Here is a 25,326-nt window from a genome sequence, read left to right as displayed (position 1 = left end):
AGGAATGTGTCCTTCCCTCTCCATAGTATTTCCCAAGGTTCCTTGGCACCTCATCTTGCTGAGGTGTGGCTTTCTTGTCCTCAGCATGGATTTGGAGCAAATCATCCCTGTAGGACCAGGGGGGAAGTGTATGGGCCTCACACTTCAAAGGAGAGTTCTGCAGCACGGGCCCGTGAGCTCTGCCCTTCCTAGTGCCTGGAGGAGCCAAGGTCTGGAGGGACAGTTGGTAGTCATGCCTGGAATGGTGGCGAGGTCAGGTTAAGGTTTTGGGAGCTTGTTGGAGCCTCTGGAGTGATGGGCAGGATTGGGAGAGCAATTCCTTTTGGAGACGTGATTTTAAGGGTCCAAAAACCATGCAAAGCCTTTTGAATCTTTTTAAGGCTTATTTATCTCTGACTTACCTCATCTGGTCTTGTGCAGGGCTGGGAGAGGATACTGGAGTTCAGACCCAGCATTTTAGGGATAAGTCCTAATGGAGTTTGCAGTCAGCTTCCTCAGAGATGATAAGCCTCAGCTTTTCTAAAATAAGTAGAGGTGTGAAGCTGCCAGTTTCCAATGACTGTTCCTCGGCAGGGCATTTAAAAGCATCCTTTAGCTCCTTGGAGTCTGGGAAAAGATGCAGCAAAGGCAAATCCTGTTTGGAACCTCAGTGTTTCAACAGGGGTTTGTTCCTCACCTTGTTCTCTCCTGGCAGGCCCGGGTGAAGGATCTGGAAGACCAGTGTCGCAGTCAAACAGAGCAGTTCAGCCTCCTGTCGCAGGAACTCCAACAATTCCGGCTTCAAACAGGAAAAATCGACCTTCTCACCTCCACTCTGGTGACTTCGGAGCTGCCCCTTGCTCTGTGCAGCTCCGCCCCGCAGCCCCGCTGGGACAAGGGTAATTGCTGGATGTGCCTGAGAGGGCTTTGACAAATGGGTTGATATTGATATAAATGAAAAGGGCTAAAGGAGATAATGCAAATGTTTAGTGTAATTTTGGCATCTCTGTCCCTATTGCAAATACTTTTGGTTCATTTTGTAAAGAGAACTTGGCATTTCTGCGGCCAGGGAGAGCACAGGTGTCCAGTCTGTCGAACGAGACGCGTTTGTAGAGACTTGGGCTGCTCCCTGGGATGCTCGTTGCTGGTCCTGTATCCTGCCTGTGGCTGTAACTAATGGCCAGCTGATTTTATTGCAGAATCAGCTGTTCCTGGGCTGCTCCCCCATCAGAGCACAAAGAAGATTCACAATGAAGGGAGTGATGAGCTGCAGCTGTCGCAACGGGGGCCAGACACCACCACGGGCTCCCCAGCTGCTCCCACCAGTACTCAGAAACAATCCAAGAAAGGGGAATCTCAGTCCAGCTCTTCAAAATCAGAATCCATGCAGAACAGCCCAAAATCCTGCCCAACTCCAGAGGTCAGTATGGGAGTCCCCTCTGCCGCCTGTGCTTTCCAGCCAGAAGGGAATAAATGCACTGCTGAGAGCACCAGTAAAGTTGCATTCACTCCCCAGTAAGGTCACATGCATTCACCAGTAAGGTTGCATTCATTCCCTTCTGGCTGCCTGAAGAAAATGGGAAAAACAAGAGAAAAGCTGTAGGAAAATACTGAAATTACCTTGGATGCCATGTCTGTAATGCTCATTTGAATATATTGCTGTGCTCCACGAAGGAAACAACTGGTTAGACAGTGCCTGGGAGCTTGGAGAAGGAGTGGGATGGGAAGTGTGAGATGGCTCTTGCTAAGCTTCCTTGTGGCATCTCAGCTGCCACTAAAACACGTAAAGGCTACAAACTGGAATTTTTAGCATGGGGAGAAACCGTATCCAGACTATTTTTGGCCTTGAGCTGTGGATGAGGAACTCAAACTTCTTGTTTGGCGTTTTTAGTTACTAAGATTTTACTTGGTGAAAGAAACCATGAGAAGATGCCGAGTTTGTGCTAAGGGGGATGGAACTAACGGGCTTTGCATGTTTGTGTCACCAAGATCTCCTTGATGGTTGTTGCTTCTCCTCCCCAGGAGCCCTTTCGTGGTGATGTGGGGTTCACTTGAGCTGGGCTTGATGCTCTCTCCTGTGCATCACTTGAGGGGACAGTTTAGGGCAGAGCAGTGCTGTGAGCAGGGCTGGGTGTGGTGGCCTGAGGGGCACCTTTTGCTCTTCTGGGGTTTCCTGAGCACTAAAGCCACTGAAGTGCGGAGGTGCCCAGGTCAGGACACCCACAACAAAGGGCTGCTGCAGTGCCAGGCTCAGCCTCCCACTGTGTAAGAGCTCAGGGAAGTGCCGCGTTCAGAGACAAAGTGAAGGTCACACCTGGGGAGGAACAGGTATGGAACTGTTAGCAAGTCTATTGCAGGAAAAATGCCTGCTTTCTAGTTCAAGAGAAAGCTTGGAAGCCACCATGCCTCCCTGGAGAGATAGATGCCTGCAGAGATCAGTGTGGGATCCTTGGAAAAGAGCCAGCACATAGTTGTGGGAACATTCCAGGCCTCCATTTGGGTGTTAGGGGTGTTTGTTCTCCAAGGACACGGGCAGGATTGCATTACAAGGAGTACACTACCTTGAAAAGATGCTCTGAACTCTTTCTGAGATTAAGTCTGGCACTTCATGTATTAGGGAAAATACTTTGTGTTTTGGTGCCTGCAATGGGTCTTCATCACAAACGCATTTGCCTCGAGGTCTGCTTTAAAAAGGCAGCTTGAATTGGTTCATTGGCACAATTTCAGACAAACCCCAGGGAGTGCATTGCCTCAGGAAGAAGGGGTGCATTATACAACCCATTGCCACTGGATGTAAAATCCCCAAATTTTACTGGGATCAAAAAAGCTGAGAGAAATTTCTCAAAGGTGCTTTGCCAGTAGGCACCAAATGCCTTGAAGGTGCAGCCTCCAGCTTGGGAAGTGCAGAAGGAGCTGCTGGCTAGAAAGGGAGAGGCTGTGGCAGGAAGGGGGGCTTCCTGCCCTGACTCCTGTACTTTTTCATTCAGCATGTGCTGTTAGCAGAGCCAGCTAAAACCAGGAGTTCCAATCAAAGTTCTGTCTAAAGTACACAGACACCATACAGAAAATTTGCAGGTGTTGGAGAGGACAGAAGCAGTTAAAGACCTCAACATCCAACAGAGCTCCTTCGTTCAGGTTGACATTTGTGTTGCACACAGGCACAGCTACCATTTAGAGGCAGCAGGGAATCAACATACTGAATTACGGATGTGTGGGCTGGAGGAGGTCTCCAGAGCCTCTAGTCCAATCTCCTGCTCCAGTGGGACTGTCACCAGCTCAGTGTGGCCATGGCTTTGCTGAGCTGAGGCTACGGATTCTTAAAGAATGGAAATCCCCCAGCTCTGGGAACTGTTCCCAAGGCTGCATCACCCACCTGGCAAGGAGTTTTTCATAATGTCTGACTGAAGCTCCAACTTGGGGCTGTTGCCTCTTACTACTATTATTAGCTCACCTAAAAAGTCATTCTTATGGATGGTCCTTAGCCCAGGGGCCAGACTGACACCAGCCACGAGTTTAGAGGATGTGTTCACCATGTACAAACACTTGGAGTGTTCCTTTACTCAGATCCTTATCTTCAACATTTCTAGGTGGACACTGCAAGTGAAATGGAAGAACTGGATGTTGACAGCATCTCCCTCATGCCAGAGCCAGGCAGCCAAGGCCCTGCAAAGCTCCAGGTGTTCTTAGCTCGATACAGGTACCGAGTGGTCATTGCTTGTGCTCTGTCAAGTTACACGGGTTCTCCATAGTTCCCTACTTCACATTCTTATCTAGGATTCCCCACTGTTAGGACTGGATAATAATAGGTTAGAGCTTTCATCTTATTTCTCCATGGAATTTTCACCCTGGGAGAGCTGGGGGTGTCTAGCCTGAAGAAGAGAAGGCTCTGGCGAGACCTTAGAGCTCCTTCCAGTGCCTAAAGGACTCCAGGAGAGCTGCAGAGGGACTGGGGACAAGGGCTGGAGGGACAGGACACAGGGAATGGCTTCCCAGTGCCAGAGGGCAGGGCTGGATGGGATCTTGGGAAGGAATTGTTCCCTGGGAGGGTGGGCAGGCCCTGGCACAGGGTGCCCAGAGCAGCTGGGGCTGCCCCTGGATCCCTGGCAGTGCCCAAGGCCAGGTTGGACATTGGGGCTGGGAGCAGCCTGGGACAGTGGAAGGTGTCCCTGCCCTTGGCAGGGGCTGAAATCCTTATGGTCCCTTCCAACCCAAACCATTCCATGATTTGAGACTTGTTACTTCCTGCACAGTCCAGGCTTAGCTCAACAAAAGCACATGAAGCTCAGTAGCTGTTCAGTGAGCAGCACTGTGTGAAAATTTCAGTATTGTTCTCTGTTGAAAATTAGTTGGACTTGATGTATTTGTTGAATTGTCTGGTTTTTTCAGAACAGTGCAAGAAATTTTCTCCAATAAATCTTATTCCAACAATTAAGAAAATTTCAGCTTGGAATTCCTGAAATTTTTGGCCAAAATTTTTCTGGCTCTGATTTTTAAAGGACAAAAAAAAAATGCACAGAATAAACACAGATTTTTTGATGACTGTTGCTGTTCACTGAGCCACCATGGTCAAGCCCAAATCACTACAGTTCAGTTATTACCAATCCTTCAGCTTTTATATTGGGAATTGGGAGGAAGAGAACTGGGAAGATTCCATGCTTGTGAGGAGCACATCAGATGTGCTTTGTGTCTTCAGGTCAGTCTTGGGCCCATGAGGTCTCAATCAGATCACAGAGGTAAACATTGTTTTGGCATGAATAAAACCCTTTTAAGGGGTAAAGAATAGGAATTGGCAGTAGGTGTTTGTAAAGATAAAGGTTTTTCTTGAGGCATTTTGCTGTGAAATGACACCCTCTGATTAGTTTGAGGATCCCTGGGTAGGCAGGTTAGAACTGCCTCGAGTCCAAGCCATATCACCAGTGTATTTCTAACTCTCTTGCTAGCAAAGTTTTTGGAGTGCTGTGTAAAATGTGGGTAGAGCAGGAGGAGACACCACAACCTCTCTGTGCAGCCTCTTCCAGTGCTTGCTCAACCTCAAAGAAAAGAAGTTTTTCCTCAGATTCAGGTGGAATTTCCTGTTTGTGCCCATTGCCCTTTGTCCTGTTGCTAGGCACCAGTGGAAAGTGTCTGGCCCACTCCTCTTGACACCCACCCTAAATACACCTGGGCATTGATAAAAGCCCCTTTCTGTTGACTTTCCTCTGGGCTGAATAGGCCCAGCTCCCTCAGAGATGCTCCAGTCCCCTCAGCATCTTCATATCCCTGTTCTTTAGATGTCACAAGTCATCTGTTCTGCTCCTCAGAAATTACCTGTTATTAAATATTTTTATATGTAAACTAAAGTCTCGTCCTTTGTCTCTGGGATTTGCTGCTTGCCAAAGTGGATGCATTCCCAGTGAATTGAAAGCTTATCAGCTTCACAGCTGGAATGTGTTGCTGGGAAGGTTCCTATGCTAATTAAGTCTTTCAATTGTAAATATTTCAGCTACAATCCTTTTGATGGACCTAATGAAAATCCAGAGGCAGAGCTTCCACTGACTGCTGGAGAATATATTTACATCTATGGAGACATGGATGAAGATGGCTTCTTTGAAGGTGTGTTCTAGTAAAATGAAATGTGACTGACCTGCTGTGGGAGAGTTGATCTCTCCCCAGAAAATGAGAGAGGAATTTAGTGAATCTTGAAACCTCAAGGTAAAGGTTTTCTGCCCAAAGTTAGTTTGTTAGAAGGAAGAGCAGATTCTGTTGGAAAAGGCTTTTATTTATGTTATGATTTAATTAAGTCTCAGTCATGAAATCCTGGTCTAGTGATTTCAGTGGAAATTTTGCTACTACTTTCAGCAAGTTCTGGTTTTCATGCCCTATGGTTTCAACTCCCATATGGTTCCTCCCTCATCATGGAGAGGAACATGTTCAGCCCCTTCTGCAGATGGGCTGTTTCCCTCTTTCCAGTGACTGTAGTGAGCCAGGAACTGCAGCAGGTGATGGGCTCCATTGCCTCGTGCTCTTTTGGCGCCCAACCCAAATTACAGTTGTGACCCTCGCTGCTGTCACACAGTTTTTCTGTTCTGGCCCCTTTGCAAACATGATCCTGGTTGATTAAGAGGTAGATGGAATCAAAACCAAGATTTGTGGGCTGTAAATTTGTGCTGAAGTTTCTTTGTGGAGCCACTTGCTTAAAGGGAGATGGTTCCTGATTTCCTGAGGTGCTTTGCAAGAGCTGAGGCAAATGCATGTGTGTTGCACTGCTTGTTCTGTGACTGCTCTGCGTCATTTTTCTTTCTTTCTATTCCCAAGCTTATCATTTATTTGTTTGTTTATTGTTTAAAGAATAAAAAGGTTATTCTTTACTAACCTTTTCTGCTTTCCCTGCTTTCAATTGATTTGCTGTGTTAGAGTTTGGAAGGGGGAAGGCAGTGCAGTCCCCATGTGCTGCTCCTTTGTGGTATGATGGGTCTGCACAGACCAAGTGCTGTGTATCTGTTGTCCCCACAAGTCTTTTTGGGACACCTTTAGTACAGGAGTTGAGAAAGGAGGGAGCTAAAAGGAAGGCCAGAGCTAAATACAGAGCTGGAAAGATGGACTTTCTTGAGGAAGTACTGCAAACCCCCAATCTGTATGGCTGGGAGAAGACATAAAATCATCCATCTGCATAGTTCGGGAAGGCTGAAAAAGTTAGTGAAGGAGCTGTGATGAGGAAGAATGGGATAATGAAGAAGGAGAAACCCTTTAGCTAATTACATAACCCAGCTTTTTACCTAGTTGGCTCTGAAATGTGTGGAGCAGTGAGTCTCCTCACTGTGTCCATTGGGACCTAACAAGGGAAGCCCTAGGAAATCAGAAAACATTGCCAGGAATAACCTCCCTGAGGTTTTTTCCACTCCTGACTGCAGAGCAGTTGTACCCTGGCATAGATGTTGTCCCGTAGTCCTCACAGCTGAGTTGGAAGGCTCAAAGGCAGGAGCAGTGGTAACAGGTGTCCTGTTTTTTGTTTAGGGGAGCTGATGGATGGCCGGCGAGGGCTGGTCCCCTCCAATTTTGTTGAGCGAGTTTCAGATGATGACCTCATGACGTTTCTGCCTCCGGAGCTGAGTGATCTCACCCATAGCTCATACCAGGAGAAAAGTTTGGTCAGTGCAAGCACCAGCAGTGGAGAAAAGAGCGAGTTCTCCATTGAAGAGAGTAGCGTCAGTCCGTTGGCCAGTAGAGCAGAAGGAGACCGGGAGGAACCCGTTAGTCACACAGCAGTGCCTTACCCAAGAAAACTGACTCTGATCAAGCAGCTTGCCAGAAGCATAGTTGTAGGCTGGGAACCACCTCTTTTGCCAGCTGGCTGCCCAGACATACAAAGCTACAACATCTATGTGGATGAAGAGCTACGTCAGAACGTGAAGAGTGGCCTTCAGACCAAAGCAGTGATAGAAAAGCTGGATTTACACAGCAGGGCTTACCGCGTGTCCGTGCAGACGGTGACGGAGCACGGCAGCTCTGATAAACTGCGCTGCACTTTCTTTGTGGGGCAGGCTTTTGGCGTGGCACCGACGATGCTGAAAGTCAGAAGTGTCACGGCCACGTCAGCAGAGGTCACGTGGCTTCCCTGCAACAGCAACTACAGCCATGGGGTGTACCTCAACGGGCAGGAGTGCGATGTGACCAAGCCGGGCGTGTACTGGTACACCTTCCGCAACCTGCAGCCCAGCACCCAGTATGTGGCCAAGCTGGAGGCCCGGCCCATGAAAACTCCTTGGGAGGAGGTGCCCCAGGGGCAGGAGCAGGACTCAGCTATGATACACTTCACTACCCCTCTAGCAGGTACCGGCGGCCTGTGCGTGTGGAGAGGCTGTGCTCAGCTGGCCCTTTGCTGGGGAAGCCGTGGGGCAAAGGGAAGCAAGGTTGATTAGGTCCCCAAAGCCTGAGGTGCTGCACTGTTTTTTCTTAATGTTTTTCTTCCTTTATTTTAAAATTTGATTATCTCTTTTGCTTTCATTTGCTCTGGGAAGACATCCTCTGTGCTGGTTGGAGCAGCTGGTTGGGCAGGGAAGAGATGGTTTGCCGTGACCTTGCTCCAAGGGTTGCTGCATCATGGCCTCAGCTACTTTTGCAAAGTTCTGTTCTCTGTGCATTAAAGCTCTCACAGAACAAGAGCACCTTATTTCCTCTGGTTCTGTCTGTCATTTCCCAGGACTGGCCTGGCTGTTGTAGTTCAGTTCTGCAGGGGCAGGTCTGGTTTGGGAGTTTGCTCTTTGATTCTAATCAGGGTTGAGCTTTATGCTGTAGCCAGACAAGCAAGAGGAAATTGTGTTTGGTCTCTCACAGGCACACCTGATGCTCCTTTGGATGTCCAGGTAGAAGCTGGTCCCTCTCCAGGTATCCTGGTTATCAGCTGGTTACCTGTCACCATTGACGCCGAGGGCTCTTCCAACGGGGTCCGGGTCACTGGATATGCCGTGTACGCGGATGGACAGAAGGTGCGGGGTGTGGGGGGGGCTGGGGCTGCTGCAGGGGTAGCACGAAGTGTTGGACCTTAAGACATGGAAAACCCGATCCAGGAAGGTGTCCTGAGGAGGCAGTGACAGTCCTTGGCCTGGAAAGGAGTGACATCAGAGAAGGGGCATTGCTTGGGATGTGTGATGCACACCACAAAAGACTTCTGTCCAGATTTTGGAGGTGCTCCTGGAACAGGACCCTTCAGCAGCAAAACAGGACAGTCAGCCTCCTCTGCTCAGCGCAGGCACTGGCCTGATCCTTTGGGAAACAGTGAGTCCCCAGGGCATGGACAGAGCACAAGGACAGGTACACAGCCACTACCTGGGGCTTTCTCTCAAATGTGAGGAGTGAGGTGTAGTGATCCATCGTAAAGTTGGCATCCCCACAGCGTGGGCAGAAGGGTCGGGGATGAATCTGCCCCTCTGCCCTGCTTAGGTGAGACCCCACCTGCAGAGCTGCCTCCAGTTCTGGGGCCCCCAACATCAGAGGGATGTGGAGCTGCTGAAGCAAGTCCAGGGGAAGCTGTGCAGATGCTCCCAGGACAGGAGACCCTCTGCACTGGAGCCAGGCTGGGAGAGCTGGGGGTGTTCACCTGGAGAGGAGAAGGCTCCAGGGAGAGCTCAGAGCCCCTTGCAGGGCCTGAAGGGGCTCCAGGAGAGCTGGAGAGGGACTGGGGACAAGGCATGGAGGGACAGGACCCAGGGAATGGCTTCCCAGTGCCAGAGGGCAGGGCTGGATGGGATCTTGGGAAGGAATTGTTCCCTGGGAGGGTGGGCAGGCCCTGGCACAGGGTGCCCAGAGCAGCTGTGGCTGCCCCTGGATCCCTGGAAGTGTCCAAGGCCAGGCTGGACATTGGGGCTTGGAGCAGCCTGGGGTGCTCCAAGTGGAGGGTGTCCCTGCCCATGGCAGGGGCTGGGATGAGATGGGGTTTTAAGGTCCCTTCCAACCCAAACCATTCCGTGATTCCAACATACAAACACCCCAGGGTTCAGTACTATTACAGGTACAGACCATCCAAGGACATTCTGTATTAAAATTGTCCTGTGGTCTTGTGCACACATGATGTAGTTTGAAGGAGCACAGTGCAAAACAGAATGATGCTGTGTTGGATAATTGCTCTTCTGTCGTGGAAATGCTTTTTCCTCTTCACAAAAAGGTCAAAAAAAGGAGGAGTCTAGGAAGGTAGTCGAAAGAATGGCCAAAAAAAGGGAAAAGCACTAAAAGCACTAAAAAGCACTTAGGAAACAAGGAGAGTTAAAATCTGGAGTGAGAGTGAATGTATTCATATTTTGTAGACTATTCAGTTTCTCAAATTTCTCTTTAACTGATCATTCTTCTCAGATACTGTACCAGAAGGGTGGGAATTCTGTACAGCTGCCCTCCAGAGCTTTGGGGTCTCTCTTTGGGTTGGGAATTGTTCTTCTCAGAAGGGCTGAGCTGTGCAAATAAATAATGCCTTCCTGTTCCTTTGCTTACAGGTGATAGAAGTTACCTCTCCAACAGCTGGGAGTGTCCTGGTGGACTTGTCCCAGCTTCAGATGTTCCAGGTGTGCCGCGAGGTTTCTGTGAGGACGATGTCTCAGTACGGGGAGTCCGTGGATTCTGTTCCAGCCCAGATTTCCTCGGTCCTGCTGCGATCCTCCCACTGCACTTCCCCTGTCTGCACCACTGTCCCTTCCAGACTGGCCCGGGGGGGCCCCAGGGCCTCGCTTCCCGGCCGCAGGCCGCAGCGCTCCAACAGAAAATCCCTGCTGAGAGCTCAGAGGCCAAACGGATCGATCCCTCCTCCAGTCCCGTCGGCTCAGCATGGCCCCTGCCAGAGAAAGCCTCTTCCCCACCACACCTCCCCTCCCCCAGTGCTTCCTTGGTGCAGGCTCCAGGCACTTCCCCACAGGGCTCGGACACTGGGGGAGACAAGAAATGCCTGAGTGTGCCTCCCCAGCAGGCTGGCACAGTGCTCCCAGGGCAGGGCACGGAGCCTGGCCCTTCCCAGGAACCGGGATTGCAACAGCCGGGTGAAGGGACAGAGGTGCAGGTAAGTGCTTACGTCTCCTGCCCAGTGCCAGGTGTGCAGGGAAGGGCAATGGATCCTTTTTGGGGAGTGGAGCAAGATGCCACAGCATCTTTCTGTGACACACTGTTGCCTCTGGGCCATCATCCAGTGGTGGCAAACAGGGAGTGTTGGCTGCTGTTGTGTACCTGGAAGATGCCGCTCACGTCTTGATTCTGTTTGCTAGCAGCTGGGGAGCAGAGTGAGGAAAGGAACAATTTGCAGAGTTAAAAGGATGTTCCCATGTTAGTCTGGCATTGCTGTGCTCTCTGACTTGAAGGGACCTTCTCCAGTCTGGTGGGTTTGCACTAGGCAGTGGTAGAGCACCTTAGTGGATGGCAGAGCGAGGCTGCAGAACTGGCAAACTGTCCTGACACTGGCTATTTGCAGTTCCCAGTGGGTGAGTGACATTCCCAGTGGAATCCCCAGTAGGGTGGGTGAGTGCTTTCAGAGCTCTTTCAGGACAGTGGTGAGGATGTCTGAGAGCCATATAAGACAGGTGAATGATTGCTCTGTGACCAGAGGGAAGTGGGCCCTCCTGGTGTGGGATGTATTACATCAGGGAGAATAATCTATTTCCCATTCTGACCTTTGACATCAGAACTCAGGGGAGTGCTCCAAACTGTTAAATTCAGCATAACTTTATTAATCATGGCAGTGTGATCTTGCAAAGGCTCAGAGTTAGGCTGAGATGTCTGAGAATTGCTGAAGCAACAGCAGCTTGGTGGGCCCAAGCCCAAAGGCCAGCTAAATACCCAGAAGAAATGAGATGTTGAGTCCAAAATTTCAGTGATCAACTCCTAGTCATTTGCAGCTCACAGTACCTTGGGTCAACTGCTGGATTCATTTACCCACATTTCATAGAATCATGGAATGGTTGGGGTTGGAAGGGACATTAAAGATCATCTAGTGCATGACAGGGACACCTTCCACTAGGCCAGGCTGCTCCAAGCCCCATCCAACCTGGCCTTGAGCAATTCCAGGGATGAGGAGTGTCCTGGTGGATTTGCCCCAGCTTCAGATGTTCGAGGTGTGCCAGGAGGTTTCTGTGAGAATGATGTCTCAGCTGTTGGATTCAGTTCCAGCCTAGATTTCCTTGGTTTGCTGTGAGCCTCTTGCTGCACTTCACCTGTTTCCAGCATTGTTGCCTCCAGACATGCAGATGTCTGGTGTAGATGGCTGCACTTGTGGTGGTTGCTTTGCCTCCTTTGTGGAGAGGAGTGAAACAGGTGCTCCCAGGATGCAAATCATCCTTCTCACTTGAGATGTGTCTCCTCTCTTGGCTGTCAGCAGAGGGAAACTGGGTGGGAGAATGAGCTGTGAGATTAGGCATGAGATCAGGATCTGGCTGGCTTTTGTGTGAGCCCAGGGGACATTGAGAAGCTCAACACTGCAATGTCTCACTGCCCCTGGGGTCTGATCCTTCAGTGTTTCCAAAGTGCGCCTGGTCCATAAGGACAAGGTTGTGCTCCATTGCAAAATGCAGGGAGGCTGCCTTGGTTACAGTGAGAAAGAGGCAGCTGCTGAGGGCCCACCTGCCTTACCTTTCTTGTTTCTGGAGCTCCATTCCTCCATCTCCCAGAGGTTTTCTTGAACTGGTTGGAATACAGATGAAGACCTTCTTTAATTCTCACTAGGTGACATAATCAGGAGCTTGGTGTACTCTCTGTGTATATTATCCTTCATTAATTCCCCTTTTCTTCACACCCCTTGCACCCCAGGAAGTCCTGGAGTAGTGTCCTCATCTCCAGCTCAGCCCACCGTGCCAGATGGTGTCTAAGGACATGCCTCTGGCAGATGACAGTGAGAAAATTACCTTGTTGTATAGCTTGGGCTCTTCTTGCTGCTCTGAAACCTGTTCCTGTCAATACCTTTGTGGGCCTTTCCTGAGCTGCAGCACTGGGAGCTCCATGTGTCCCCTGGGAGCTGAGGACAGGGAGGGATTTGCTTCAGGGCTGGCCAACATTTCCAGCTGCAAGTTGCCTGCCAAAATATTCATATGCCTACAGCACAGAACACACCAGAGGGTCAAAGAGTTTGGGGTGGTAAGACTCTGTTTTGGTGTATTAGTACTCTGAGATACCTGCCCTTGGTTTCACTGCTGGTTTGTTTCCCAGCTGGAGCAATCCGCAACCAAAGCGCCGGAGCTGGGAAGCCCAACCGACAGCAGGGGGAAGCTCCAAACAGAAACCTGCCATATGTGCTCTGTGGAGGAGGCACCCAAAGGTCCCAGTGCTGACAGGGAGAGAGAGGCAGAGAAGCACCTGAGCCCAGAGCCTCCGTCCTCCCCCAGCCAGGCTGAGGGGACACAGGACCCCTTCCAAGATGGAAACACGAGTGGGACCAGCTGCCAGGAGTTCCTGAGGTTGTCTCCTGGCAAGGAGGTGATGAAAGAAATGTCCAGAGTGAAAAGAGAGGTTTGTTTCACCTTGGTTGAATGTGTGTGCCTGTGGAGGGATGTGAACTCTACCTGACACTTTGAGTTTTCCAACCTTAGGCAGCACTGTTCTGTAGGCTGTAGAGAGAGGCTGATGGCTGTGTGTGTCCACACATGCCAGTAACTCCCTGGCTGCTGCCCACTTTCTTTCCTACCACACTTGAGCTGTGTATGTGCTCAGAGAAAGGAAAAATGCTCCTTTGTTGCTGAAATAGAGTCTGGGAGAACTGAGAAAATGTGTTTTGCTTTTCAACAGCAAGAAGAAAAACTGTCGGAAATGGGCCGCAGACAGTTGACCCTTTTCTCTGAGCACAACCGGAGTTCTGACCTTTCAGATATTTTGGAAGAGGAGGAAGAAGAGGAGCTGTCTTCAGAAGCTCTGGAAGAGAAGAAATGGGACCAGAGAGAGCCGTGTTCCCAGGAGAACGGGGAAAAGGTAACTTGTCCCGAGTGCTGCTTGCGGGGAGCACCGGCGCAGCCATCCCATGCCATCAGCTCACAGGAGGAGGGGCTGGGCTGAGTCTTTCCCAAGGTCCTGCTGCTCTGCTTTTACTCCCAGTGTTGGCTCAAGGTAGTAAAAACACAAGGTCTTTGGGAGAGGGAAGGGTGTTTGTTTGTAATGAATGGAGCCAGGGTTTAATTAGATGGAAAAACACACAGGGTGATGTGATGTTTAAAATCCAGGGTTAAAGTCAATGCTATTGATTGAGTTCTTAACACCGATTGTAAACAGGGAACAGTCAATGCTTTCAGGCACAGGGTGGGGTTGTTGGGGTGTCTTGTGCAGGGCCAGGAGTTGGACTTGATCCTTCTGGGTCCCTTCCAGCTGAAGATATTCCATGATCCTATGATTATTTGGCTTAGGCCTTGGTGCTCTCTGTAGCCAGGGTTGGCATGTAGGAGCAGAGCTGTGGCTTTGCAGTTCAGATGCTGCAAGGGGTGAAATTCTGCCTGAGCTGAGCTGTAAGTGACCAGGTTAATTCGTGCTCAAAGAGTTAAACCCGGCCTGAATGCACCTGTGGGAATGTGATTCCAACTGGAGCCGGTGTGTAACCATACAGATTACAGCAGCTGGGATGAACGTCCATGAGGGAAAGGACTGAGGGTGAGAGACTGGGAAGTTAAAAAGCTTTGCAGGAAATGTGATACGCCTGGATGGCAAGAAAGCAGCCTCTCTTTGATTTTTCATGTGACCAAAGAACATCTGTGGTTGCTGGTGCCCTGTGTGGCTGCTGGTCTGCAGGGATGGGGCTGGTGAGCACTCAGTGGTAGCGGACAATGTAATGACTTGGGAGTAAATTTCCTTTTCTCCCTCTGAAGGGGCTTCTGCTTCCCAGGTGTGGGATTGGACCTGCAGCACAGCACATCAGGAGCCCCAGGAGAGCCTGGTGGCTGGAGGGGCTGGGGCTACCTCTGAAGGTTTTGGAAGGGCTTCCAGTTGTTGGGATTGGACTGGGAAAAAGTAGACGAGAAACAAGTTTCCTGGAAGGAGAAAAAAGGAAATAAGAGCAATCAAGAGCACTATTCTTTGTGGGTTTTTTCTGGGTGTTTTATTTTGGTTGGGTTTTTTTCTGAAAGGAAACACCAAAACCCTGCTTACGTCCTGTTGAGCTGAACAAACTGGTGCTTCTTGACTGGATGAAGTAATTGTTTTCTGCTCTGGCAGTGACAGAGTGAGAGTGACAAGATGCTGAATGGGGAGAGGACATGAGGGTAGGAAGCTTTAGGGCAAAGAGCTCCAGTGACTGCCTTATGGATTGAAGGGGATGTGACTGGAGTAGGGCTGTTTTCTAGGATTCTGCATATTTAATTAAATTTTCTGTTACCTCAAGACTCCTCAGCCAACTCTTTCAGGATCCAGAGGATGAAAACACACAGGGGTGCTGCTTTTAAAATGTTTATCCTCAAATAAGTTGTTTAATTGCTGAAACCATTTATTGTATTAAAACTCAAAAGCAGAAGCCACAACTCTGCGAACAGCTAAAAGAAGTCTTACTGAACTTACTTTATGGTTGTATTTATGAATTTGGCATATTCCTAATGGGTGCTGACAAGGCAGAAGCCTTGAGCATGTGTCCTGTAAGGAGAGTTTGAGAAAATTGAGGGGTTTTTGGCCTAGAGGAGTTGAGTGGGAGATTTTGTGACTGCCTGTAACTATTTGCATGATGGTTAAAAGGACAAGAGCCAAAGTCTTCTTGTTTCTGGGAGATGATATATAAAAAGAGGCAGAAATCATGAGGTGCTGTTGGAGAGGTTCATGCTGGAGATGAGTTCAGACCTCTTTCCCAGGAGGGTGGTGCAGCCTTGGGACAGGTCCCCAGAGGGTTCAGGATCTCCATTCTTTGGTGTTTTCAAGCCTCATCTAAGCAAAGACACTGATTCATTGTTGGCAACAGTCCTGCTGCAATTAGGAGACTGAACTGGAGACCTCTGGAGGCCCCTTCAACCAGTCCTAAATGTAATTCAAGACCAACTTTTGCTTGGAAAAAGCCATCGAGGTTGGAACTATCAGTAGAGAGCCTGCGACTGCCTTTGTTTCGCCCCCACTGTGGTTCGGTTTTTAATTATCTCTGAACAGACCTGCTCATGGCTGTAGCTTAAAACTTCAATAGCTACACATGCTTGTTAAGCTATTCGTAAGTGTCTTTAGAGCACATAATGATGTAACTTGTCAGGGAAGTTGAACAAGAGACCTCCAGACGTATCTTCCTACCAAAATGACACTATGCACCTGGGATTTTACCTTTTGTGTTGGTGCTAATGTAATAAGGAGCAAACCCATAAATTCTACAGTTGGTCCACAGCAAATTTTAAAATTCAGCAGTGTTGTCCCCAAAATTTTCTTTTAACTAGTAGGCTTTCCCCCACCTGCAAGTGAAACTCAGGTCTGTGTGACCCTTTGAGGTAAAGGGGTTTTTCTTTGTGCTTGTGGGAGCTCTGCTCCTGGATTTGCAGACAGGAGCCTGCAGTAGGGCTGCGCTTTGCTAGGAGATGGGAAGGGCCCAGGCAGCAACGTCTCCAAGGGGTGTCCTACAGCAGGGGGCCATTCCCCGTGCTCCAGGGAGAGGACAGAGGTAAGGGGGACCCGTGGCTCCGTGGGTGAGCGCAGGCTGAGGCTCAGTCCTGTGGACAGAGGAGCCCACTCAGCTCTGCCGTGGAGGGACCGCGCCTCTCCTGCCCCCGTCCCGCCCCGAGGGTGCCAAGCCGTGGGGAATCCTTCCCGTGGCAGGATGAGAGGTGCTGCAGGCAGCTGTGTGTGTACAGGAGAGGCTGGGAGGGAGCTCTTCCATGCATTTGCCTTCCTCGCTTCCCGCTGCATTGCTGGTCCATCCGATTGCTTTTGCCAGAAGATCCATCGCTCCCTCTGCCCCCTCCCCTTGCTTTGCTGCAGCCACAGCTCCATCCTGCTCTGCTGGGAGGGAATCAGGGTCACTTTGCCTCTTGTTTTAATGTGTATTTCCTCTCTTTTTTCCTTTGCTTGTCCTGGCTGTGGCTTTTCTCGGGGTCTGGGTACAGATGGATCTTTGTGATACTGACAGCGATGAGGAGATTCTGGAGAGGATCCTGGAGCTCCCGCTTCAGAAGAACCACAGCAAGAAGTTGTTCAGCATCCCTGAAGTGACTGAGGATGAGGATGAAGACGAGGATGTTACAGAAGAAAAGACAGACCCTCAAGACTCGCTGGAAACACAAACCTACCATTCAGGAAGAACAGAGAAACCACCCAACAGCAAGGAGCCATTTCTAAAGGAAGATGGGAATAACACCTCCATGGATGTGTCTGCTCAGACTCCGCAGGAGGAGCACGGTGCTAAGGAGAGCAGAGCAGATGCTGACCGTGCAAATCCTGCCTTTGGCCAGCTGGCCTGGAGTCAAAAGAAGGCACACTGGAACTGGGGCTATCAGGAAAACGACCCAAAGTCTGGGAGTGGCACAAGTCCTTCTTGGAGCAAGAAGAAGGGAAATAATTATCGAGAGAAGACCCGGAGTCGGCCTGAGATAAGTAGGAAGAGACAGAGTGATCCAGCAGAGCACTGCAGTCGTCTGCTGGGCAACTGCAGCCAGATGGGGAGCGGGTTATACAGAGCACCCAGTCTCAGGGAGGAGCTGAATGTTGTCAGCAGTGCCGGTGGGAAGGAGGGGTTGGATTTGTACAGCCGGGCCAGACAAGGCACCTTACGGAAAAAAGCCCCAAGAGCAGGGGGGGCAGAACCTGCTGTGATGGCAATGCAGTGCCCCAGCCCCAGGAGCCTGGAAATAGACATCGAGTATGACTCTGAAGATGATCAGGATTCAACCTGTGCATCCTCCCCGGAGAGCAGGCTGTGGCCAGAGAGGTCCCAGAGCTGCCAGGGGGACTGGAGTGATTGCTCCAGTCAGTCTGAGGTTGCCCACCCAGGTGGCAGAAGGGAGCTGACCAGGCTGGAGATGATGGAAGAGCAGGGTATGGAGTGGGCTGGGTCTCCAAGCCAGCACCTGAGATTCTTCTGCCGGGAGAAGGAAGCCCTGAGGTGTGAGAGCAGCTCTGAGGAGCAGGGCTGGGAGCTGGACTGTAAGTCACCTGGCTGGAGAAGGAGGCTCGAACATTCTTCGAAGGGGATACGTAGCACCTCCTTGCACAAAAGGGTTGGGTGACTTTTCCTATTCTGGCTTTGAAGCAGCTTGCAGTGGCACTGGCTTCCCTCTGCTTCCCTGGCCTGCCTGTATCTTGCTTTGTTCCGTGTTGTCCAGGGAAAGGACCCTCCTCTAGGATTGTCTGGAAGAATACCTGAGAGATTCTGTAGTTCTGTGCTGCTCCGTGGCTTTTCTTGTAGTAGCTGCTTCTGCTTTTCCTGCTCCCTGACCAAGTGTCACCGATGCAGTATTCCTTTTCACACTGGGTCTTCCTCCCCACGGCAGGAGGCTGTGGGACCCAAACGAAAATCCCTGGTGCAATAAGCTGATTGGTGAAAGCTTTGTGTAGATGCTGACTGTAATGTCATTGCCTCCCCTCGAAATGCCCTTTCCTCCATCTTCACCCTCACCAAGGGGATCGTCACTGGTGCCTGGCAGGGCGCCTGCCTGTCCTCAGTTCTGTTTTCCAACTCTCTTGGTCTTTCCAGCTCTAGAGTGTCCCTGAAGAGGAATGTTGCATTTGGATGCACTGCTCTTTGTGAAGTGCGTTTGGGCTGAGCACTGTTCAGGGAGTTGGAAGGCAGAGGCTGCTACTAATTCTCTGGTGGTTCCAATTGCAGGCATCCAGTCATAAAGATTCCAGGGGCCCAGAGCCGCCCTGCACGGCCGCGTGGCAGGCTCCTAGCAGGAGGCGGAGCAAGAGCGTAAGAAGAAGCCAAATGCAGAAACCTTTGCTCTCTAGTCCAGGTGAGCAGCAGCGGGGAGAGATGAGGGCAGCAGGAGAGAGGGAAGCCTGGAAGTGGCTGGGGAGAGGCTGGCAGGCAGTGCCTGGGCCCTGCAGGGCTAGGGCAGGGGCAGGGTGCTGATGTTCTCTCTGCTGTGTCCCCTCTGTGCACAGGCCCTCCAAGGAGCACCGCTCCCGAGAGCTCTGGCAAAGATGATGGCATTCGGATCTTTGTGGCTCTCTTTGACTACGATCCTGTCTCCATGTCCCCTAACCCTGATGCAGCAGAAGAGGAGCTCCCATTTAAGGAGGGGCAGATCCTGAAAGTAAGAGCTTAGTGAACATCTCCTACTCTGTGGATCCATCTGGTGTTCCTGGGGCAGCATAAACCTTGGGAGGTCTGCAGCTTCCTCATGAGGGAAGTAGAGGGGCAGATGCCCCTCTTATATATCTTATATATAAGTATCTTATTTATATATCTTATTTATATATCTTACATATATATATATATATGTATATATATCTTATATATATCTTATATATCTTCTCTCTGGTGACCTGAGGGAATGGCTGGAGCTGTGTCAAGGAGGGTCAGGTTGGATATATATCTTATATATAAGTATTTTATTTATATATCTTATTTATATATCTTACATATATATATATATGTATATATATCTTATATATATCTTATATATCTTCTCTCTGGTGACCTGAGGGAATGGCTGGAGCTGTGTCAAGGAGGGGCAGGGTGGATATCAGGAAAGGTTCTTCCCCCAGAGGGTGCTGGGCACTGCCCAGGCTCCCCAGGGAATGGGCACGGCCCTGAGGCTGCCAGAGCTCCAGGAGCGTTTGGACACTGCTCCCAGGGATGCCCAGGGTGGGATACAGCGCTGCCAGGGATGCCCAGGCTGGGGTTGTTGGGGTGTCTGTGCAGGGCCAGGGGCTGGACTGGGTGGTCCTTGTGGGTCCCTTCCAACTCAGGATATTTCATGATTCTTTCTCTGTGCAGCTCAGTCCCTGCAGCGTAAACTGTCTATTTCCCCTTGCAGGTTTGTGGAGACAAGGATGCTGATGGCTTTTACAGGGGGGAATGTGCTGGAAGGGAGGGATACATTCCATGCAACATGGTGTCAGAAGTCCCTGTGGAGAGCAGTGAGCTCAAGCAGCAGCTCCTAAAGCAGGGGTTCCTGCCTGCAGACACGGAGAGCCCAGGTACTGTGTGTGTGTGTGTGTGCGCCCTGCTCTGTGGCTCTTTGCTGGAATGTGGGAAGCTCAGCCCTGCTGTCGTGTGTGGGCACTGCAGCCACCAAAGCCATCTGGAGGGCTGTCCTGGATCTGCAGCCTGATTTAGCGGCTGCTCCGCGGCAGGGGGGTCTGGCTGGATGGGGGTGTTCCAAGCTCTCGGTTCATCCCTGACTCCACTGCAGTGTTTGCAGCTGCTGCAGCTGCTCCTGGGCTTGAGGTGTGGGAATTGAGCACAGAGGCTGAGCCTTGCTAGGGGAGGGGAAACAGAAGCGTTTGGAGAGCAGCTGGAGGATGTGAACAAGAGTTCTCACTCTGTTCTCGCCTTTGTTTTGAAAGCCTGTGACTGAACTCTTAGGATGACCCTGCTCCTGGGTGAGAGGATCTGTGACTTGGGAATGGCGATGGGGAAGAGGGAGGAAAGGTGTGAGACAGCAAGGTAGGCAGACAGGAGTGTACAAGGAGCAGACCTGGTCGTTGGGTTCCTCCTTCCTTACTCCCTGAAGTGCGTGGTCAGTGCTTTGTGCACTGCAGACTTTTCCTGTTCGTCCCACTCACATACTCGGGGAGGAAAGGGAGCATCCCTGCCATGTGCAGCCAGCACAGCTCAGGCAGAGTCAGGCTCAGTGGCTGTGAGCTGCCCCTGCTGTGAATACTGGTCCCAGTGCCTGTCCCTCATGCCTCCCCCCTCAACCTGCACTCTTCTGTGCACCCTCTACTGCCAGTGCCACTTGTTGGATCTGCTCCACTTGTTAAAACACCAGGATATTCCTGGTTTGCCTGATCCCTGTTTCCCTGCCAGTTCAGCAGTGAAAAACAGCACTTGGCAAAGGTAAGCCCTGACATTGCCTGAGCTGGGGAAGAAACCCAAATCAACCAAAAAGTAAGAAAACTCAGCAGAAAAAAAGGAGCAATCCAACTCATTCCTATTTCCGTGGAGGGAGACCCAGTATCCAGCCCTAACATACCTTTAAGGTCCCTTCCCACCCAAACCATTCTATGATTCTGAGGGGCTGACAGTGCCCAGCTCCTAAATATTGGTCCCTGGAAAGTTGATCCTGAGGAGCACAGGGATTGAAGGAGCCTGATGCTTTCACTTGTGATTTCTTGAGTATGTTTTTCCTTTGGCCTCTCTCGTGTCTGAGGAGATTTGAATAAGGTGTTTCCCACATCCATACTCTTTCTCCTGTGTGTATGCCAGAGATGGCTGGATGCCTGTGGTGGCCTGTGTCCCTCTGTGGATACACAGGGCTCTCTCTACCCTGCCCCACTGCATACTCTTGAAAGAGTAAAGGATTTTAATAGCTCTGAGACTTCATTAAACATGAAGGGTTTGAAAGTTTTGAGGAAGGTGGTGGTAGTCAGTAAGATGTACCTTGTGTGTGTGTGTGCAGGGAGGGACTGTAGTTTTGGCACTGGTGGGGCCACACCTCAAATCCTTGGGGCAGTTTTGGGCCCCTCTTGTCAGGGACCCTGAGGGGCTGGAGCGTGTCCAGGGCAGGGAACGGAGCTGGGAAGGGGCTGGAGCCCCAGGAGCGGCTGAGGGAGCTGGAAAGGGGCTCAGGCTGGAGCAAAGGAGGCTCAGGGGGGACCTTGTGGCTCTGCACAAGTCCCTGACAGGAGGGGGCAGCCAGGTGAGGGTTGGACCTGATGATCTTAAAGGTCTTCTTCCAACCATAGTGGTCCTCTGATTCCTTGGCAGTGGGGCTGGCTGTACCTCTGCTGTTTTCCTGCTGCCATAAACCCCTATCACAGCCTTGTAACTAAGGAAATGCCTTGGAGGGGTTGGTCTGGGCACTCTGCAGGTTCATTTGGGATTTCATCCAGTCCTGACCCTGCTCAGTGCAGAAACTTTAGCTAGAGGCCTGGGATTTTTCAGGTGTTAATGGTACAAGGTTTTATTTTGTCCTTATGGTGCTGCTTCTGAAAGATAAGAGCAGCAAAGTCTGTCTGCTGTGAGCTGTGGAGTGGCTAAAAGGCATAAGCACAGTGTGGATTTCTCTGTGTATTTGGGATGTGGATCATGCCTCATCTGAGTCCACAGGCAAGGCTCGGAGGGCTTTGCCCACAGAAATCCTGGTGTCAGCCTCCCAGGGGAGGCATGTCATCTCCTCTGTTCCCTGTTCACTATTCAAGATGCTTCTCACTTTCCATTCACTGTCTGTTTCTCTTGTCTATTTATTTGCTTTTTTGGTGTTTTTATTAAGGAAATGGCACATTTTCTCCACCTCCACGCCGCCAAACCGTCCCTCCTCCAAAACCCAGACGCTCCAAGAAAGGTCTGTGTCACCCACTGCTTCCTCTTTGGTTTTTGCTATAGGATTACAGACTGCATTGAATTTTTACTACTTGCTTTCAGGACCCTCAGACGTTTGTCTCTGTACGACTGCTAGGAAGTGGAAAGAGAGCCCATCCCTGTGCTGGTGTTAAGTTTTTAACAACAGTGATGTCTTTTATAGTTTTGGAGCTTGACCTCTGCTTCTTGTTACGTTCCTGAGTCCTGGTTACTGGTGTAGACTTTCAGTTGCATGAACAGTTTGCTTCTGTTGTTTGCTGTCTTGGTGTTCTCTTTATTGTTTGTCAGTTTTGTCGCGTGGTCACTGTTGGAGATGAGCTCTTACTGATGAGGCATTCTCTTCCCCCAGCAGGGCTGGACAAACAGGAGTACAAGTCTCAGCCAGGTGAGAATTGCTTTTACTGGAGAGTAGGTAATGCATGATCAAAGTACAGATGTGTTTTGTGGTCAGGGGCCAGTGAGACACCCTGTGGTGCTGCTTCAGAGCACTGTAACAAAAGGTTTTAGTTCTTTCAGTTCAGCAGTGGGTGCAGAGTGCTTTGACTGAGCAGAGGGTGCTTGCAGGGGGAGCACACATATTGCTGTGCTGTGGGAGGAGCAGGCCAGTCTCTCACTCATTGCATGCTGTGGTCCTTAAGATCCAAGGGCTGCTGAGAGGCTGCTCCCCCTGCTGAGGTGCATCATCTTTTGATATCCAGAGAGGCCTGGTCTGCAAACCCTTTGCCAGCCCATCCAGTGCTGACCCGAGGCAGGGTTTAAATCCATGAATGTGTGTTTTCTGCAGCAGCAGACTTGGCTTTTGTAGGCTCAGGGCAGGTCTGTAGGTAAATGGGGCTGAGCAGGCAGGAGGTTGTCGATGGCAAGGCCGCACCTCCCTGTGTGCTGTTCCCTGGCCCTTGGAGGATAAATTTTGTAGCTCAGTAGCAGAACATTGTGTAGTGGGAGGAGAAATGTCCTTTCAAGACACTGTAAAGAGACAGCTGTCCTCTGTGTGTGTATATATGTGTGTGTGTGTGTGTGTGTAAGTAGGAGACGTAAAATAAAACATTCCTGTACATACAGACAGAGCACCAGGATGCTGGGATGGGGGGATATTCCCACTTTTGTGCTTATGAGGTGAAGAAGAAGATTGGAAAACTGCTTTACCAAATGCCTCGAAAGTCTCTCTCCACTCAGTTTCCCCCAGTATTCTTTTTGTTCACTCTACTACAAGAATGGTGAAGGAGTTGCTGTGATTTGGGATTTTGTCCTAAGACAAAATTTCCATCTGAGAATATTTTATTTTTGTCCTGCAGGGCAGAAACATAAAGACATTGAAGCAGAGCTGCTGACTCCTCGCAGGATGGTGGCTGCCTTTGACTACAACCCTAAGGAGAGCTCTCCAAACACAGATGTGGAGGTAACCACCAGCTGCTCCTCTCTTTTTAGAGGTTTCTTCTTCCTGTCTCTTTTTTCCTTCTCTCCCAAGACACTCAGCCCTTTGATCCAACCAGAGTCTCAGTGGAACTGTGTGAGTATTCATGGCATCCTTTAGTGGTTAGACAGGCCTGAGCAGATCTGGGGCAGGAGGAAGCAGCTCCTACTGGTAGCAGCTGATCCCAGAAACACTCTGGGAAAAGGAGAAACCTGCTTAAGGGTTTGAAAGCACTTCTGGCACTTAATTCGAGCGTGACTTTTGTGTTAAGTACCTGTGTAGGTCTTGGTTCAAGCAAAAAGATTTAGCTCCAGTTTAATGGACCAGTCTGCAAATTTCTTGTTTCCAAGCAATTCCTATATATAGAATCACAGAATCATGGAATGGGTTGGGTTGGAAGGGATCTTAAAGCCCATCTCATTCCAACCCCCTGCCATGGGCAGGGACACCTTCCACTAGTCCAGGTTGCTCCAAGCCCCTTCCAGCCTGGCCTTGGACACTTCCAGGGACAGGAAGGGATATAATCTAAACAGGGAAGGATATAATGCAAACAGTATTTTTGTGCATCAGTCTGTTCCAGGTGGAAAGGTGGCGATGCAGAATCCTTTTTGCAAAAAGAGATGAGCACATGCTCTGTTCTCTGTTCCTCCGAGCTGTGTGAGCTGTGTTAGCACTCTGAGCAAACACAAACGTGGAGTTTGGAGCCAGAGCCTTTCCCTTCATCCACAGAGGAGTGTCTGGCCAACAGAGGGCACAGTTCAGGGAGTGCTTGTGTCTCCTGCCCGGACAGACACGGCCGAGGCCAGAGCGTTTTAGGGATGGTGGAATATCTTGGGAGAGACACAATGTGAGCACGTATCCAGCCACCCAACACTCTTGAACCCTTGTCACCAAGGAGGGAACTGTACTTTTTGCAGTGATTCGTTCTTCTAGAACCTTTCTTTTGGACAAGAGCTCAAATTATTGAAACAAGCTGGTGCAGTTCTGTGGGAGATGCTCCACAGGAGCAACCTGCAGCCTGCAGACATAAATTGAGGGCTAGGGATAAAAGATGGTAAATATATTGGAAGTGCCAGTGTCTTGAGTGGGACTCAGCCTGTTTGGAGCCTCCACTGGGCAGCTTTTTCCATTAAAAGAGACAGGTGACACCTTTGTCCGTGTGCCCCATGGAGCATGTGCTGGGGTGCCTGACAGGACAGAGAGTCACTGTTTGCTGTGCTGCTGTTCTGTGTCCATGTTAAATCTCCCTGTTTGTATGCATACCTGCTAGTGACCAATCCCTGAGTGCTGCATACAGAACAGGCTCAGATTTGTAATTATATTTATACAGGACAGATTTGTAATTATATTTAAAGAAATTAAAGGTATTTCTGGTGTTTGCTGAGCTTGTCCTCAGTGCTTTCCAGAGCAGGTGGTAGGGAATATTTTGAACCCTTAATTAAAATTGGTTTAAAAATAGGCTTTGCTCTTGTCTTAATTTATGAAATGCTTCCTTAGCAGTGAATTCCAGAGTTATCCATTTCAGTTTCTCTCGTGCATCCTGGTACTGCAAGACTAAATACAGTGGTCTCCCTCCCTTGGAGTGAGATTGGGCAAGAAGCCTGGGGGAGCCAAGTTCCTGGTGAGAATTTCCAGGCAGTGCTTCTCCTGTGACCTCTGTTCTCTGGCTCTTTGCAGGCTGAACTGACCTTCAGTGCCGGGGACATTATCACTGTCTTTGGGTCCATGGATGACGATGGATTCTACTATGTAAGTGCAGGGCTTGGGAAGATCCTGTGGTTACACTGGAAATTGTTGGAGTTCATCAAGCGGCAGGGAAGCAGAAGTCAGGGAACAAAGTATTCTGCTTTTGGGAAAAAAAATAAACTCCTCTTTACTTAGTGCTGGGCAGCCTGTTTCTGGCACTCATTGCTCCTGCTGTAAGTCCAATATTACAGAATCCTGGAATGGTTTGGGTTGGAAAGGTCCTTAAAGGTCATCCTTTTCCACCCCCTTCCATGGGCAGAGACACCTTCCACTCTCCCAGGGTGCTCCAAGCCCCAGTGTCCAGCCTGGCCTTGGGCACTGCCAGGGATCCAGGGGG

At 50.1% G+C, this 25,326-nt stretch overlaps 1 protein-coding gene across 1 annotated transcript in view; it reads left to right on the top strand.

Moving 5' to 3' along the window:
- TSPOAP1 (TSPO associated protein 1) overlaps positions 1-25,326 on the top strand; it is a 55,671-nt gene that overhangs the window by 20,884 nt on the left and 9,461 nt on the right. Inside the window, 18 exon segments of the mRNA XM_017738131.1 lie at positions 695-878; positions 1,179-1,399; positions 3,567-3,676; positions 5,462-5,571; positions 6,973-7,788; positions 8,293-8,444; positions 9,942-10,188; positions 10,191-10,498; positions 12,631-12,930; positions 13,207-13,386; positions 16,467-17,576; positions 18,185-18,311; positions 18,463-18,614; positions 19,341-19,503; positions 21,741-21,812; positions 22,179-22,214; positions 23,125-23,228; positions 24,921-24,992. Coding sequence (XP_017593620.1) covers positions 695-878; positions 1,179-1,399; positions 3,567-3,676; positions 5,462-5,571; positions 6,973-7,788; positions 8,293-8,444; positions 9,942-10,188; positions 10,191-10,498; positions 12,631-12,930; positions 13,207-13,386; positions 16,467-17,576; positions 18,185-18,311; positions 18,463-18,614; positions 19,341-19,503; positions 21,741-21,812; positions 22,179-22,214; positions 23,125-23,228; positions 24,921-24,992 — 4,464 coding nt within the window.

The sequence above is a fragment of the Corvus brachyrhynchos genome, unplaced genomic scaffold (genome assembly GCF_000691975.1).
Source record: "Corvus brachyrhynchos isolate BGI_N302 unplaced genomic scaffold, ASM69197v1 scaffold137, whole genome shotgun sequence".
Lineage (NCBI taxonomy): Eukaryota > Metazoa > Chordata > Aves > Passeriformes > Corvidae > Corvus > Corvus brachyrhynchos.
The sequence above is the reverse complement of the archived record's forward strand: the minus strand, read 5'-3'. Positions and strand labels throughout refer to the sequence as shown.